This window comes from Carcharhinus amblyrhynchos, chromosome 3 (assembly GCF_965287045.1).
Source record: "Carcharhinus amblyrhynchos chromosome 3, sCarAmb.v2.hapA, whole genome shotgun sequence".
Lineage (NCBI taxonomy): Eukaryota > Metazoa > Chordata > Chondrichthyes > Carcharhiniformes > Carcharhinidae > Carcharhinus > Carcharhinus amblyrhynchos.
Window position 1 is genome coordinate 89,491,959 of NC_137326.1, and position 16,394 is coordinate 89,508,352.

At 41.3% G+C, this 16,394-nt stretch overlaps 1 protein-coding gene across 1 annotated transcript in view; it reads left to right on the forward strand.

Moving 5' to 3' along the window:
* ppm1lb (protein phosphatase, Mg2+/Mn2+ dependent, 1Lb) overlaps positions 1–15,812 on the forward strand; it is a 156,133-nt gene extending 140,321 nt beyond the window's left edge. The window contains exons 3-5 of the mRNA XM_080185478.1: positions 314–475; positions 6,106–6,448; positions 7,863–15,812. Of these exons, the coding sequence (XP_080041604.1) occupies positions 314–475; positions 6,106–6,448; positions 7,863–7,914 (557 nt within the window). The 3' untranslated portion in view covers positions 7,915–15,812. The remainder of the gene's footprint in view (positions 1–313; positions 476–6,105; positions 6,449–7,862) is intronic.
* Positions 15,813–16,394: the final 582 nt, after the last annotated feature.

The window sequence follows — 16,394 nt, forward strand, 5'->3', positions numbered from 1 at the left end:
TGAAATCTTGGAAACAGCACCTCCATAATAATATTGAGTATTTGATGCATGACCTGACTCAATGGCATAACAAACAATAAGCACTATACACAGCAATAGATGGTAAAGGCCGAACCATCATTAGGAAGTATTTTAAAACTGTTTAAATATTTTATATTCTTCACTGGCCAAAAATGTTTTGAAATTCTCTTGTATTGGAACTATCATTATTTCTGCTGATGGTAAATCCATAAGCAAAAACCTATAATATCAAAACTGCTAGATTTGCTTCATTTCTTTATTTCTGATAATAACAAGTATATTTTGTTTACAGGCACAACTTGTCTGATTGCGCTGCTGTCAGATAAAGAGCTAACTGTTGCAAATGTTGGAGATTCCCGTGGTGTACTGTGTGACAAAGAGGGAAATGCTGTTCCTCTTTCACATGACCACAAACCTTATCAGTTGAAGGAAAGAAAAAGGATAAAGCGGGCAGGTAATGCAAAAGGAATCTTATTAATCTTGTGTTTCTGGAAAAGCTAAATTCAGTGTAAACTATCATGGGTGTAATTTTATCATCATGTGGGATACCATTGAACTGGATACAAAGAACAAAGAGCAACCCAGCACGGGAAACAGGCCCTTCGGCCCAACAAGCCCGCGCCGCCGTCTTAAAGCATTTTCCTACACCTACCTTGACCCGTGTGTATGCGTATGGTACCCCTATTGTAACCAGATTCAGGGGAGAATAGGGACAATTTGTTACACCAATCAGCCTAATAGCACATCTTTGGGGTGTGGGAGGAAACCGGAGCACCCGGAGGAAACCCACGCACGCACAGGGAGAATACGCAAACACCCACAGACACAGGCCCAAATCCATGTGTCTGCACAGCTAGCAGTGATAGTCACTGAGATGTTGTGGTGCCCATCTGCTGGTCCAGTTTTAAGCACACACATCGACGCAAAGTACTAGGCCACTCTCAAAACATCCAAGAGCAGCCCATGCACGACCCCCGAGTGCATGCCCCTCATTAGACAACAAGGTGGACTGACACACCTGCGGATTAAAAGAGACAAGACATTAACATGTAGCATTACATTTCCAATATCGTCCCGAGGCTCTGACCCTTTTTAAAACCGTCTCCTATAACCCTCCATCCCTGTTTCATTCATGTGCCTATCTAAGTAAACCTTAAACAAGTCCAGCGTGCCTGCCTCCACCACCTTACTTGGTAGCGCATTCCATACCCCCACGACCCTCTGTGTGAAAAACCTCCCTCTAGTATCCAAATTATACTTCTCCCCCCTCACCCTTAGCTCGTGACCCCTCGTGATATTTGTCTCCAATCTAGGAAAAAGCCTGCCACTGTTGACTCTATCTATACCCTTCATTATTTTATACACCTCTATCAGATCCCCCCTTAATCTCCGTCTTTCCAAGGAGAAGAGCCCCAGTTTACCCAATCTTTCCTCATAACCCAGTCCTTCCATACCAGGCAGCATCCTGGTAAATCTCCTCTGCACTCTCTCCAGGGTCTCCACGTCCTTCTGGTAGTAAGGTCACCAGAACTGGACGCAGTACTCCAAATGCAGTCTAACCAACATCCTATACAACTGAAGCATTAGACGCCAGCTCTTATGCCCTATACCCCTTCCTTTAAAGGCTAGCATTCCATAAGCTTTCTTCACAACCTTCTCCACCTGGGTTGCCACCTTCAGAGACTTGTGCACTTGCACTCCCAGGTCCCTCTGCATTTCTATACTCTTAATTGGTCTACCTTCTATCATGTAACTCCTCCCTGCATTATTCCTTCCAAAATGCATCACCTCGCATTTGTCAGGATTAAATTCCATCTGCCATCTATCTGCCCAGTATACCAGCTTATCTATATCCTGCTGTGTCACCTGACAATCCTCCTCACTATCTGCCAATCCTGCCATCTTGGTGTCATCTGCAAACTTGCTGATCACACCACGTACACCCTCTTCCAAGTTGTTTATATATATCACGAAGAGAAGAGATCCCAGTACTGGGCCCTGCGGCACACCACTGGTGACAGACCTCCAGCTGGAAAAGGGATCTTTGTGTACCAATACTGTTTACAGTTGGATAGTGCCATAAATCAATCCCTGCTCCTGAATGGTAAGGTCTCATCACATCTGATATTAACCATTGAGTTGGCAAGTTGTAACAGTAACGAACAACTTACTACCAGTGCAATTGAAGACTGGGTTACTGTCAACATCAGAACTGGCCCTCAGGAATGTGAAGGGGAGAGACCAGGAAGAGGGGCAATCAAAGTAAAGAACAAAGAAAATTACAGCACAGGAACAGGCCCTTCGGCCCTTCAAGCCTGCACCAGCCATGCTGCCCGACTTAACTAAAAGCCCCTACACTTCTGGGGACCATAACCCTCTATTCCCATCTCATTCATGTACTTGTCAAGATGCCCCTTAAACGTCATCTACCGTATTCGCTTCCATTACCTCCCCCGGCAACGAGTTCCAGGCACCCACCACTCTCTGTGTAAAAAATCTGCCTCAAACATCTCTTTTAAACCTTGTCCCTCGCACCTTAAACCTATGCCCCTAGTAACTGACTCTTCCACCCTGGGGAAAAGCTTCTGATTAGCCACTTTCTCCATGCCTCTCATAATCTTGTAGACTTCTATCAGGTCTCCCCTTAACCTCTGTCATTCCAGTGAGAACAAACCAAGTTTCTCCAACCTCTCCTCATAACTAATGCCCTCCATACCAGGCAACATGCTGGTAAATTTTTTCTGTGTGTTCTCCAAAGTCTCCACATCCTTCTGGTAGTGTGGAAACCAGAATTGAACACTATTTCCAAGTGCGACCCAACTAAGGTCCTATAAAGCTGCAACATGACTTGCCAATTTTTAAACTCAGTACCCTGGCCAATGAAGGCAAGCATGCAACATGCCTTCCTGACAACTTCTCCGCCTGCATTGCCACTTTCAGTGATGTGTGGACCTGTACACCCAGATCCCTTTGTCAATCAATATTCTTAAGGGAGGAATAAAGAAGCGGGTAGTGACTTAGAGAGAAATAGCAGTGACAATCAAGAGGGAAGTTAATGGCATCAGTTGCAGGACCCAGAAGAGGTGCAATGGCTGACAGTGGCTGACACAAATTCAGGTAATTTTATCTTTAAATATTACTATTGTTCAACATGGTATGACAGTGAAAAACATGGGATTTTAGGCTTCATAAAGAGAGAATATGTACCAAAATAGGAACATTCAGTTAATCTTTTATAAATCACTGGTTAGGCCCCAGTTGGGGTATTAATTCTGGGCAATACGTTTTAGAAAAGATGTCAAGGTCTTAGAGATGATGTAGAGAATGAATAGAGGCTATTAATAAGGGCGGTACCACAGATGTAGGAATTCAGTTACTTGGAGAGACTAGAGAATCTTAGGTTGCTCTCTTCAAAAGAAAGAGGCTTAGAGGGAGGTTTAATAGAGATATTCAATATCATGAGGGGTTTTAATACGGTAAATAAGAGAAACTGTTTCCAGTGGCAGAAAGGCAGAAAACCAGAGATCACAGATTTAATGTAAAAGAAGCAGAGATTCTCCCAAAAATGTTGCTGAGTTTGTGGGAAAAATGGTATAAATCATGATTATTCAAGTTCAGACTCAAATATCTCACACTCTGTGCAATGCAGAGGTCACAATCAGGAATATTATTAAAAGCTCAGGGGATGGGCCTATTCACGGCAGAGTCTGACAGTTCCGCAACTCTGTGCATGCACAGTGGCTCCCGGTTTGCTGGCCAGCTCAATCGTGGCCTGCACAAGCATTCCCAGGCCAGCCCTGAAACCCCGCTCATTCTGGACCACTGCAGCTCCCCCCACCCCCGGCAAGCAGTGATGATCCCCCCCACACCCTCACCCCAGCCGACCTGACCTCCTACCCCCCCCATCCCCATGGAAGGAAGACCTTGCTCCTCCCAGGAGGCAGACCATGCCCTCAAGAGGAAGACCCCCTCCACTGGCAGAACCCACCCCCCCTTTACCCCCGGCCACCCCAATTGCTGGCCTCCCTCCAGTCCCGACCGAATCCAAATGACAGAGTGGCAGCAGGACCCCTCATCTCCACCGATCATCCACTAGGTCCTGCCCCCAAAAGGCCATGCCCCCTTGGCACTGCCCAATGCCCAGTGGGCAGCCCCTAGGACACTTTGTCTTTTGGACACTGCCAGGCATAGGCTGGCACTGCCAGGATGCCCATATCTAGGGGGCACCACACCCCCACCGTTCGACCCCATGAGGGACCCTGATTGTCCCCTCTTTACTCCAGCGGGGTCATCCTGCCAGTTCCCCAAAAGTGGTCTCCACAGCGCCTGATTTCCGGAGGTGGGAAGTGCGTATGCATCGGGAACACATGCGTGAATCCCAGAAATCAGCACATTCGCACATTTCCCAACCAAACCCACCAAAAGATTTGCAAGTTGGAATGGGAGAATCGCCCCCATAGAATTCCTACAGTGCAGGAGAAGGGCACTTGATCTATTGAGCCTGCACCGACAACAAACCCACGCAGGCCCTATCCCCATAACCCCTTGTATTTACCCTGTTAATCCCCTGACACTATGGATCAATTTCGCATGGCCAATAAACCTAACCCACACATATTTAGACCGTGGGAGGAAACGAGCACCCAGAGGAAACTCACGCAGACATGGGGAGGATGTGGAAACACCACACAGACAGTGACCCAAAGCTGGAATTGAACCTTGATCCCTGGAACTGTGAGGTAGCAGTGCTAACCATTGTGCCACCGTACCGCCCAACATGACAAGGGGAAATTCTTTACACAGTGTGCCATTAAGATCTGGAAGGGACTGCCTGAAAGGCTGGAGGAAACTGATGCAGTAATAACTTCCAAAAGACAATTCGATAATTATTGAAAGGGGAAAATTTGCAGAGCAATGGGGGAGTTGAGTAAAATAGACAATTATTTCAAAGTGCACGATAGGTTTAAAGCCTGGTTCGGGGTTTTATTTTTTCCTACAGTTGCAACCTAAAGACATTCTCTTTGAGGTCTCTTTCAGGACTGCATGATAGACTGCAAGCAGACCTGGGCAAGCCAATTTTGCAGCGAGGGCCTCAAAGCAGTAAACCCATTTAGTTCAGGTGTGCAAAGGGCCTTTATCTGTTGAAGAATGGGCAGTGCATGGTGATTTTCTTATCTCAACCAATATGGCTGATTATGCACTTTCACCTCAATGAGTTGCGCTCTTCCTGCTTGTAAGAAAACGTAATATTTTATATTACTTTGACTGAGTGTTAATTACATTATCTATGATTTTTCTTTAGAAATAAGTGAACAGTTGACCCTTCTGGTGAATTGACTATTCCATGGAAACTAAATGACCACAAAATGTCCCCTGCCTTTCGTCACAGATACCTTCTTCTAATTGGTTGATTTTTTTAAAGAGGTCTAATTAAATAATACAATAATTTAGACCATTCCTTGGAATTTATAAGTGGTAATGAGGGAGAAACTATTTCTGCTGGTTAGGAAGAACCAGAGTAGGGGAAAAGCAGCATCTCAGGACTGAAATTAGAGACTGCTTCTGCATATAACATTTTGTCGAAGTTTGGAATTCAATTCCACAAATGGTAATTCATGCTAGACTTTGAGATTGATCATTTTTTGTTAACCAAAAATATTATGGAATATGAGGCAAAGGTGGACATGTGGAGTTAGGCCACAAATCAGTCATGGATGTTACTGAATGGCAGAACAGCCTCGAGGGGCTGGATGGCTTTCTCCTGTTCCTATGTTCTTAAACACAAATGGCAACCATTACAGCTATATACAGAATTCCTAATATGTAATTAAATAACTGTAATAATTTATACAGTACAACTGAAATTTTAAGTATATTGAAATAAGAGAGCTTAATTTTATCCTACTTCGATATTTTGTAGCTACATGGACCAATCTCAGATTTGGGTCCATACTGATCGCATGATACCATGACACAATCAGAAAGTTTACAAACTCATTTCTATCACTACAATGGAGCAACATTATATCATAGTAACATATAATACATATGTTTAAAGTATATACATGCTTTATTTTATTATAGGTGGTTTCATAAGTTTCAATGGCTCGTGGAGGGTCCAAGGAATTTTGGCCATGTCTCGTTCCCTCGGAGATTACCCTCTCAAAAACCTCAATGTCGTCATCTCTGACCCTGATATCCTGTCTTTTGACCTGGATAAACTACAGCCACAGTTCATGATCCTGGCTTCAGATGGTCTGTGGGATGCTTTCAGCAATGAAGAAGCAGTGAGATTCATCAAAGAACGCCTTGATGAGCCACACTTTGGTGCAAAGAGCATTGTTTTGCAATCTTTTTACAGAGGATGTCCTGATAACATAACTGTAATGGTGGTAAAATTCAGAAACAACAGTAAGACTGAAGACCAGTGAATGGCACTGAGCACATGAGGGCAAGGTTCTTCAAGTAACGCTGTGCAAATTTTAGCAATGTGTGTGATAATAATAGTAAAGGTCATAATATCCACATCTGAATGGTCAGTGCTAGACGGCTTGTAGAATTGGACAAACCAAGTAGCCGCACATTCATTTTAACTGGCTAAGGTCAAAAATCACTCTTTTTATCTATAATCATTTTCAAGTCTCTTCTTATAATATTTCTATTATATATAATACAATGCACAGTGCAAATCTTATGCTACAATGCTAAACTAATTGTGATCAACAGTTTTATAAAGAATAGCCAATTTAAGCAATAAAGCAAAAACTAATTAACATTCAGGAACGCTGTTGCTGATTCAGTGGTTTACATAATCAGTAGAACAGCTACTGAGCAGCCATTCATTGAGTAACTGTGAATTAAAAAAGCTGAACAAATCTAACTAACCCTGACAAAAGGGCAATTCTTTTAACAAACTGCATGATAAAAGGAGAATAAATGTATCTGCATAGTTTGTAGCATAAATTCTTAGGCACATAACATATGGACAGTTGACATGTGACAAATATTTACTTGTTTAGATTTGCTTCTCTTTTTAGCTCTTCCGTGCCACACACACCATAAGCTCCTTTCTTTAGAAAGAATGGCAGAGTGGTATAACTTACTAACTTTTCTTTGGCCTTTATCATTGCTGCTCTGTGATCAGCTGACAAAGGTCAATGGAGGCTGAGTAAGATGTATACATTCTTCCAACTAATCCCCTAACACATGGAGGCTCGGTGACTCAGTGGTTAGCACTGTTATTTTACAGTGCCAGGGTCCTAGGTTCAATTTCTGGCTTGGGTCACTGACTGTGATGAGTCTTCACATTCTACCTATGTCTTTGTGGGTTTCCTCTGGGTGCTCTGGTTTCCTCCAACAGTCCTAAAGACGTGCTGGTTAGATGCATTGGCTATACTAAATTCTTCCACAGCGTACCCGAACAGGCTCCAGAGTGTGGCAGCAAGCAGCTTTTCACAGTAACGCCATTGCAGTGTTATTGTAAGCTTACTTGTGACAACAATAAATAAACTATATAGTCCACCAAATTCAAGCTGTGTTCTAGAGTACACACAGCAGACATTTTGACATTACAGCCAATAAAAGTTAAAATCGAGAGAGATGTAAAACTTGTGGCAGATCCAACGACATTGCCCTTCCTGCACTATCACCCAAAGTCAGGATTACCCCTACACATGCGCTGTGATTTATTCACATTATAAATATTTGGAGTGACATTCTCAGACTTTAATAAAGTATGCTTGATCTGTCATACTACCTCCATATTTTAATGTAAAGATCTGTTTCTCAGGATGACTCAAGATCATTGTCATGCAATCACTACTCTGCTTTTTGATTGGCAGGTTTGACAAAGTGGCAAGACTTTCAAGAGTCTTTTCGATATGGCAATGCTAACAAGATTGTTCCAAATAGTAGGACAAAGCAAGTAATCAATCAGCTTCTTTCCAAATTGTCTCAGTTGTGATGTAGGATTTACATTAGGAAGAGTTTATGGCATTGTGTTAATAGGCTTTTGTGGTAGCATTCTCTTCCTGGTGCCAACATGGTTGTAAGGAGCATTCCACTTCAGAACTCAGATGTAACTGGTTAAACAGTCATTGAAAATTTAGGCCAGGATTTTGCTTTTACTGCCCAGGCTAATGGGATCCTCTATTGTGCAGCAAGTCTCTGGTTTAATGTCACATTTGGGCAGTCCATGTTGTGCCTAAGCATTTACTCAGCAACTTCAGAGAGCCAGTTCCCCTGAAAGGATTTATATTCTACATACATCAGATGCAGTGCTGAAAAATCTACCTGATGGACACTGAACAAATATCAAACAAAGCATGCTGAGTTAATGATAACTATAGAGCATGAAAAATTCAAAATCAAACAATAGAACTTTTCAGTGCAACAAGAATATAGAACAATTAAACTAACTTTTTTTTTCATTTCTCACTGGCCCATAGAGAACACATCCCAGTGTTTAAATTGTTTATCAGATTATAGTTGACTGATCATTACATCAGAATTGTACATGTTCAAAAAAGAAAAAGCAAACATAAATGTAGACCTCAGGCATCTAGTTCAGAACAAATTTATAAAACAAATTAAGTCTAATTATTATACTGATTATAATAAGAGGAAACTGCTCAGTTTTCTGCTACCTCATTAAAACATGAACTGTCCTGTTAAAGTAACATGGTAGTCACATTTTGATTTGGATGGTATGTGAGCTTATCCTCATTGATATAAAGGGAGAAGAGAAAGGTTGAACAAGTGTCCTCTGAGTGCCAAATGTCTTGCATCTTAAAGCATCTAAGTTTGCAAAACGAAAACACATGTATTTTATTAATTTACATGTAATAGCATTACCCAATCAGCTCTTATTTCGCCATAAAAATCATCTCAATAGGTATGTAATTTGATCAAAACTATAAAAAGAATAGTTCAAGCTGAACAATATTGCTAATACTGCGTGAATGAACTCCAAGTCAGATGCTGTTCTATTGTCAGCAGTAGCAATTTGCCAGTCTTAATAGGATAACGTTTAAAACACAATCATATTTTCATATCACCAAGATGAATAGAAGCAGTAAAGTGACATTTTTCTTCATCTCCTAATTTTAGCAAAAAGGTAGACAGAATGGAACTCTTGCATATATCCTCAGCTACTTTCTCATCAAAATCAGTAAATGAAAACAAATATACATCCCAGTCTCAAATTAACATATTGCAGGATCCAAAGTGAGTACATACTGTAATCATTAAATTTACATCAGCAAAACAGATGTAACATTAGTTTTATTATCAGCTTGCAATATGCATCAAATCTGAAAGCCATCTTTTAAATTAAAATTGTTTCTTACTTGGACCCCACTTGGAACCAGATGTATGACTACTGGACTTGTCCAGCTTTGCTCACAGACTCATTCACTCAGATTAGCAAAAATAAAATTTATAACATTGCCTGATGAAGCAATATGTTGTATTTGGGGTGCACTATTGCTAAATCTTTTGACTGGATTAGGTCTAATTGCATGAGTGATTTCTGATAATTCTTGAAAGTCACATTTATATCTGTCCATATTTCTGAGATGAATGCAAAAGTTCCAACATGCAGTATTGGAAGTTGTCTAAAATTACGAAGTGTCATTAATTAAGAAACCTTAGGTCTGACACTCCTTTGTTCATGAACAGGTGTGAAAAAGTAGACATGTGTAAAAAGCTGCAATTAATCAATTGTCCATGCTCCCAGCATCCCTACCCTTCCAAGAAACTAGAAATGTCTGCCAATGTTGAGAAAAGGGCTGGATGAACTTATTAAAGGTTCATAAAGAAAACAAATGAGCAAAGTTGTGTACCGATAGACATTATTGTAAAGATGATTGTTTTACCAATAATCAGATCAGATGTAAATGATGATTATGAACAAGAATGCCTGGTGACTCCTGAGGTACCACTCTAATGTAAACACAATGGAGCAGATCCCTGACTGTCCTTGCCCAAAGCTGGAGACTTTCTCCTAAATTCTGGGGCAGGGTGACAAGCACTGGATGCTGCAAACACTATTGGGTCGGGCAATAGTACTAAGGACTTCTGCTGCAAAACTAGCCTAGTCCCTAGCCAAGCTATTCCAGTACAATTGCAACATTGATATATACCTAACAATGTGGAAAATTGCCTGGGGTGCCCTGTCCACAAAAGCAAGACAAATCTAACCCTGCTAATTACCATCCCATCAGTCTACTCTCACTGATCATGGAAGGTCGTTGTCAGTGCTATCTAACAGCACTTACATAACAATAATTTTCTGAAGTCCAGTTTAGGTTTCATTAGGGCAATTCAGCTCCTGACCTTATTACAGCCTTGGTCCAAACTCAAGAAGTGAGATGAGAGTGAATGCCCTTGACATCAAAGCCACATATGACTGAATGTGGCATGAAGAAGCACAAATGCTGAAATCACTGGGAATCAGGGGGAAAACTCCATTGGTTGGAGTCATGCCTAGCACAGAGGAAGATGGTTGTGGTTGTTGGAGGTCAATCATAGTCCCAGGATATCACTGTAGAGTTCCACAGAATAACGGCCTAGGCCCAACCATCTTCAACTGCTTTATCAGTGATCTTCCCTCCATCATAAGGTATGGTGTTATGAGGTAGAGATAGGGGTGTTAGCTGTGAATTGCACAATGTTCAGTACGATTCACAGCTCCTCAGATATTGAAGCAGTACATAGCCACATGCAGCAAGACCTGGATAACATTCATTCTTCAGCTGATAGGTGGCAAGTAACATTCATAACATATAATTGACATGAGGCAATGACTGTTTCCAACAAGACAGAATCTGACCATTCCTCTTGACATTCAATGGCATTGCCATCACTGAATCCGATTACCATTGCCCAGAATTTGAACAGGACCAACCATATAATAACTGTAGCAAGGCTGGGAATTCTTTCCCAGTAATTAACTCAACTCCTGTCTCCCTAAAGGCTATCCATCATCTTCAAGATACAAGTCAGAAGTATGATGGAATACTCTCCATTTACCTGGATGAGTGCAGCTCCAATAAAATTCAAGAACTCCAATATCATCCAGGACAAAGCAACCTCGTTGATTGATATCCCACACCACTATAAACGTTCGCTTCTTCCACCATTGATGCATAGTGGAAGGAGTATGTACCATCTACAAGAGGCACTGCAGCAACTCACCCCAAGGCTCCTTCAGTAGCAACTTCCAAATCCATGACCTCTACCACCTAGAAGGATAAAGACAGCAGATTCACAGGAACACCACGGAAACACGGGCAGCACGGTAGCACAGTGGTTAGCACTGCTGCCTCATAGCTCCAGGGTCCTGGGTTTGATTCCTGGCTCGGGTCACTGTCTGTATGGAGTTTGTACATTATCCTCGTGTCTGCGTGGGTTTCCTCTGGGTACTCCGGTTTCCTCCCACAGTCCAAAGATGTGCGGGTTAGGTTGATTGGCCATGCTAAGAAATTGTCCCTTAGTGTCCAGGGATGCATAGGTTAGAGGGATTAGTAGGTATAATATGTAGGCATAGGGGGGTAGGGCCTGGGTGGGATTGTGTTCGGTGTAGACTCAATGGGCTGAAGGGCCTCTTTCTGCATTGTAGGGTTCTATGATTTCAACCGCCCCTGGAAGTTCCCCTCCAAGCCACACACCATCCTGAATTTGAATTATACTGCCATTCCTTCACTGTTTCTGTGCCAAAATCCTGGAACATCCTTCCTAACAGCAGTCTGGGTATACCTACACTACATGGACTGCAGCAGTTCAAGAAGGTGTCTGACCCCTATCTTCCCAAGGGCAAATTGAGATGGCAGAACAAAACCTAACCAGTGACACTCATATCAAATGAAAGTTTTTTTTTCGCAGAGTTCTGTTGAACCAGTAATGTCTGCAAATTCATCAACAGCCTGATCCCAAGCTGATCTGCCTTTCCAAGGTGCAGCACAGCCCTTAGAAAGGCCTAAATTGGCCAAAGAAAACATACCTTTTAAGTCTTCAGTTCCTGCTGCAGCTCAACTAACTGGGGAAGATAATTGATGTCTCAGAAAATGTGTGGGGCCATTGGAAAGCCTAGAGGCCTATGGGTGGGGGTGGAGAAGCAAGTTGCTCATTCCAGAAACCCAGCAGAACCAAAACTGGCCCTCAGCTATTAGTCGCACCCACTCTGGCCACAGGAATTTTGAGACCAAAATGTTATGACATAGGAGCAGGAATTAGTATCAGAGTGTTCTCATTACAAGTTTGATGAAGCAATCAATATTTGGCATAACATCATGAAGAAGGATTAGCAAGAAAAACTGCAGATATCCACAAATGCAGAAAATGTGGGAGCTTCATGAGTTGTAGTTAATTTTACCCTAGCCACTGCCTCAGTGTGCCTGGCTGAGAGAGAAGCAATGATGGAGGAGTGTCAGATTCAACAGGGAGAATGTCGTTGACATCTGCCACTTGTTGCATTAAGACCAATAGAAGCAGCTAAGGTCTGCCTTGTATTTTCTATCACAGAGACCTTCCAAGAATCCACAGGGGATATATCAGGAGTCAGATGACTCCCATGTACTGCTGCGTTGGAATGGTAACAAAGTCTGTTATTCTGATGCATCCTGCCACATATAACTCAGCAAGAATTAGCAACTGGCCAATACCGACACCACCACAAACAACTATACGTTCTGATGAAAAGTCATCAACCTGTTTCTCTTCACTGGTGCTGCCTGACCTGCTGTGTTTTTCTGGCTTTCTTCTTGCATTTGTTTTGCAGTTCTTTATCACTTTTCAAGTAACAGAAACATCACAGACTGTTTTACAACACAGTAAATGGTGGGCGGGCACTGAGCAGAGGAAAAGGAGAAGGAACTGAGATGGGTCAAGACATATGCACTGCCAAAGCAAAGTGTTCAGATACTTTTGAAGCTTGGAGGGAGGTAACAAGGCAGAACAGTTTCTGAGAAGAGTTTTAAAGAATAATAACTGAGTGGACACCAAGTGAATAATACTGCTTTGGAGGAGCCAGTGAGTTCAGACATCTGGGGAGAGGCATTCAGATAGAGTAAAGCCATGGAAGAATTTTCAAATGAGAATAAATATTTTGAAGTCAACTTGTCACTGCAGGTAGGGATACAGGGACATAAAGAGCTCAATGGCCAGTTCCTGCAATGAGCTCCTCAGTTGAACTAATTATTTTACTTATCACTGATTGTAAGTTCTATGATACTTACAATCATAGAACCGTTATTTGCAATCCATGTTTATTTCCCATGCACTACATGTATTGTGCCATTTCTACAAAAGAATGACAGACTGCACAGAATACTAATCTTCAGTTTAGCAATGTATATGTTTAATGTCACATCTTCCTTGTGTGTGTTATGAGCCTTTTGCTGTTGGTCAATATGTCCTATAACAGGCTAATGTTGAAGGATTCAAGAATGGCTGCATGTGGGGCTAACTCTGAGTGATGTCCTAAGTTCACTTATTGCAATGGACTCAGTAATATCTTGGGCAGTGCTTATGTACAGGGCTGCTCCAGGGTACAGTAGTGCCTTTGGCATGCATGTTAACTGGGAGTAAGGCATTCTGCTCCATGTAGACACTGCAGGAAACCTCTTTCACAATGGTCATTGGTCAGCATGGATAGAAAATAGTGGGCATCTCTCCTCAGTTGCCAGTCATTATTCTCCAAGTAATCTGAAGCCAGAATTGATTGAAAGCCAAAATCTGATGTCCAAAGCCTCCATAGCAGCAGTGCAGCTTTTTGAAAAATCCTCCTTCTGGTCCAGTGGCCCAGAACTCTGATATTGCCATATACTTAATGGCAGGTTGCTGTACAAACAACCATATTGACCCATGGCATCATTCATGGGAGAGTTACCATTGAAAAACTAGATATAGGGCATCCTGCTCTCACTACCAAACCACCTTCTATTGTCACTCAGAAGGAGATAAACAGCAACTTGTTGCACCCAATTTTAACTCTGTGTGAGTGGGTGGTTTTTGATTGGGTTAAAATCTCACCCAATATTTCTACTGTTGTTGCCTCCAGATGAAAGTAGACCCCCTTTGGAGTTAGTCTCAAGAAACCTTAGTAAGAACATACAACATGCAAGGCCTAAATCAGCTAGGCCTTCAGTATCACTGCCAGCACTTCCTTACCTGTCTTTGGCATCCTCATTAGTGTCAACATTTTCTGTGTGTATTTGTGCTACTCCCTACTTCAAGTGGTTTGTGATAGTTGGTGCACAGGACTGTGTGATGCTGCTTGGATATGGTGAATGGCTGAGTAAATTCTCCTTAATCTGTGAAGAAAGCAGATGGTACATAATTAGTATACAACCAATATCACCATTTGCATAGTGCATTGTATTTACATTATTACATGCTTGAACGCAGAGTCAATGGACATGTTCACAATGTATATGAGCCGTATAGTATCTGATTAATAGGATACTTATGAGTTCAGTCTTATAAGTCAGCCTGCACAGATTCAAACCTTTCCACAGTTTCATAAAGCAGATCAAATCACCTTGAAAAAAGATATGTTTTATGCCATTTCTTTCTGACTAGTATGTGCCGAACTCATTATTGCAATCAGATCTTGTCACATAACATATAGCACAGAGATTTGTCTTCACCAGCTGTGTGATAAGCATTACTTGGGCAGGGTGCAGGGATCATGCAGCAGGGAGGATTGCTTGCTTATAACAGAGGCTACCAGATTTTTCAATCTTTTAAAGGGAACTCGGGACTAGTGTTATAGACATGCATTCCACCACTACCTGCATTTTCTTTTTGCCTTCATCCAGATAATGCTTAGGCAGTAAAAATCCAAGATTTCCCTTATGTCTTTTCAAACTGTTTCCTGACCAATGGAGGGTAAATATGTATCAACTCATATTGAACACATACTTCACACAACTCTAAGATAGAATGGGACTTGGGCTTCACACAAACTTGTGCCATATTGTATCAATCCATATAAAGGATGAAAATGAAAATAGGACAGATTCAAAATAGTAACAATGGGTTCTTATTTTCCCTGTTTATTACCACTGTGAAATGTGTTACCAGCATACCAATTAAAAAAATTCTGTCTTAATTCAAAACACTCAGAATTGTAACTGTATACAATAATTCAATGTGGGGGAGGAAATACTACATCAGACAAAGAATAACTTTCACATCACCAAGAATGCATTAGTCAGTGTATTTCCATGGCTGAAACTACAATATCCAAATCCTAAAACGTTCCGAACAGGAGAACAGTTTTAAGTATTTGTATATTTTTAACAACTGGTTCCAATTTTGTTCATATTGCTGCCTTATTTTAAATCCTATTTTATTTATTCTTTAATACTTACTTTTGTTTAATGAATCTGAACATGGTGTCTAGGATAAATATGGTTAAAATATACAATAATTTCTTGTTTTAGGTTCTGAAGACCTGCATGGCTCTATATTTGTCTCTAGGAGACAGTACAGACTGCAAGTAAAGAATCTGACAGGGTGTTTTGGATGTAAATAAACCATACTGTCTTAGTTACGTACTGGGCAACAAAGTTTCATCCTTTGTATGCCGAGATTGTACAGTACATGATTCCAGGACATTAATTACATTACTAAAATTAGTGGCTAGATAGAACTGGTGAAATGATTATGTATAAATACTAACTATATGTAAATCACTGTGACGATGAACATCTGAAAGTGTCAAACTACTGAAAATGTGGGCAAGCAGCTGTGTTGTGCAAACAATAAAATAAAAATATGGATTTTTATTTCTGAGTTGAATTAATTTGTCATGTGACAGAAGCTATTTGAGGAGATAAGGAGAATGATTACAGTAATTGAAGATGGAGCAATATGCCAACTACAACAATTCCTCACATCACTTTGCACAAAGTACCTGAAATAAATGCTTTCCAGAATGACTTTCCTGTGGGTAGATTTATTGAAGGTCCCTGAATGGGTAATTCGATATTCCTCTTTGCATCTGTGTAACAAGATTGCCACCTCTGGTTCGACATATTCCTGGACATTCCATCATATGATCTCACCCCCACTGATTGACCAGTGACACATCCATCCTCATTACCTTCCCTCACCAGCTGGAAAGAGATCACGTTCTTTGTTACACAGTTGATTGATTTTTCACTCAGGCCTTTTTTAAATCTATCTTTAAAACCAGTAAGCATAAGTGGTCAAAGAAAACAGAAAAAATAACATTTTTCATGGCCCCTTCATGTTTCACCTGAATTGCTTGCAACAGTATCTAGGACATAAATCTTTGATTCTTGGTGACAGCAGGACAATCATGGAGTTTGTTAATTCTGCTCTGTCTCTCTCTCTCTCTCCCTCTT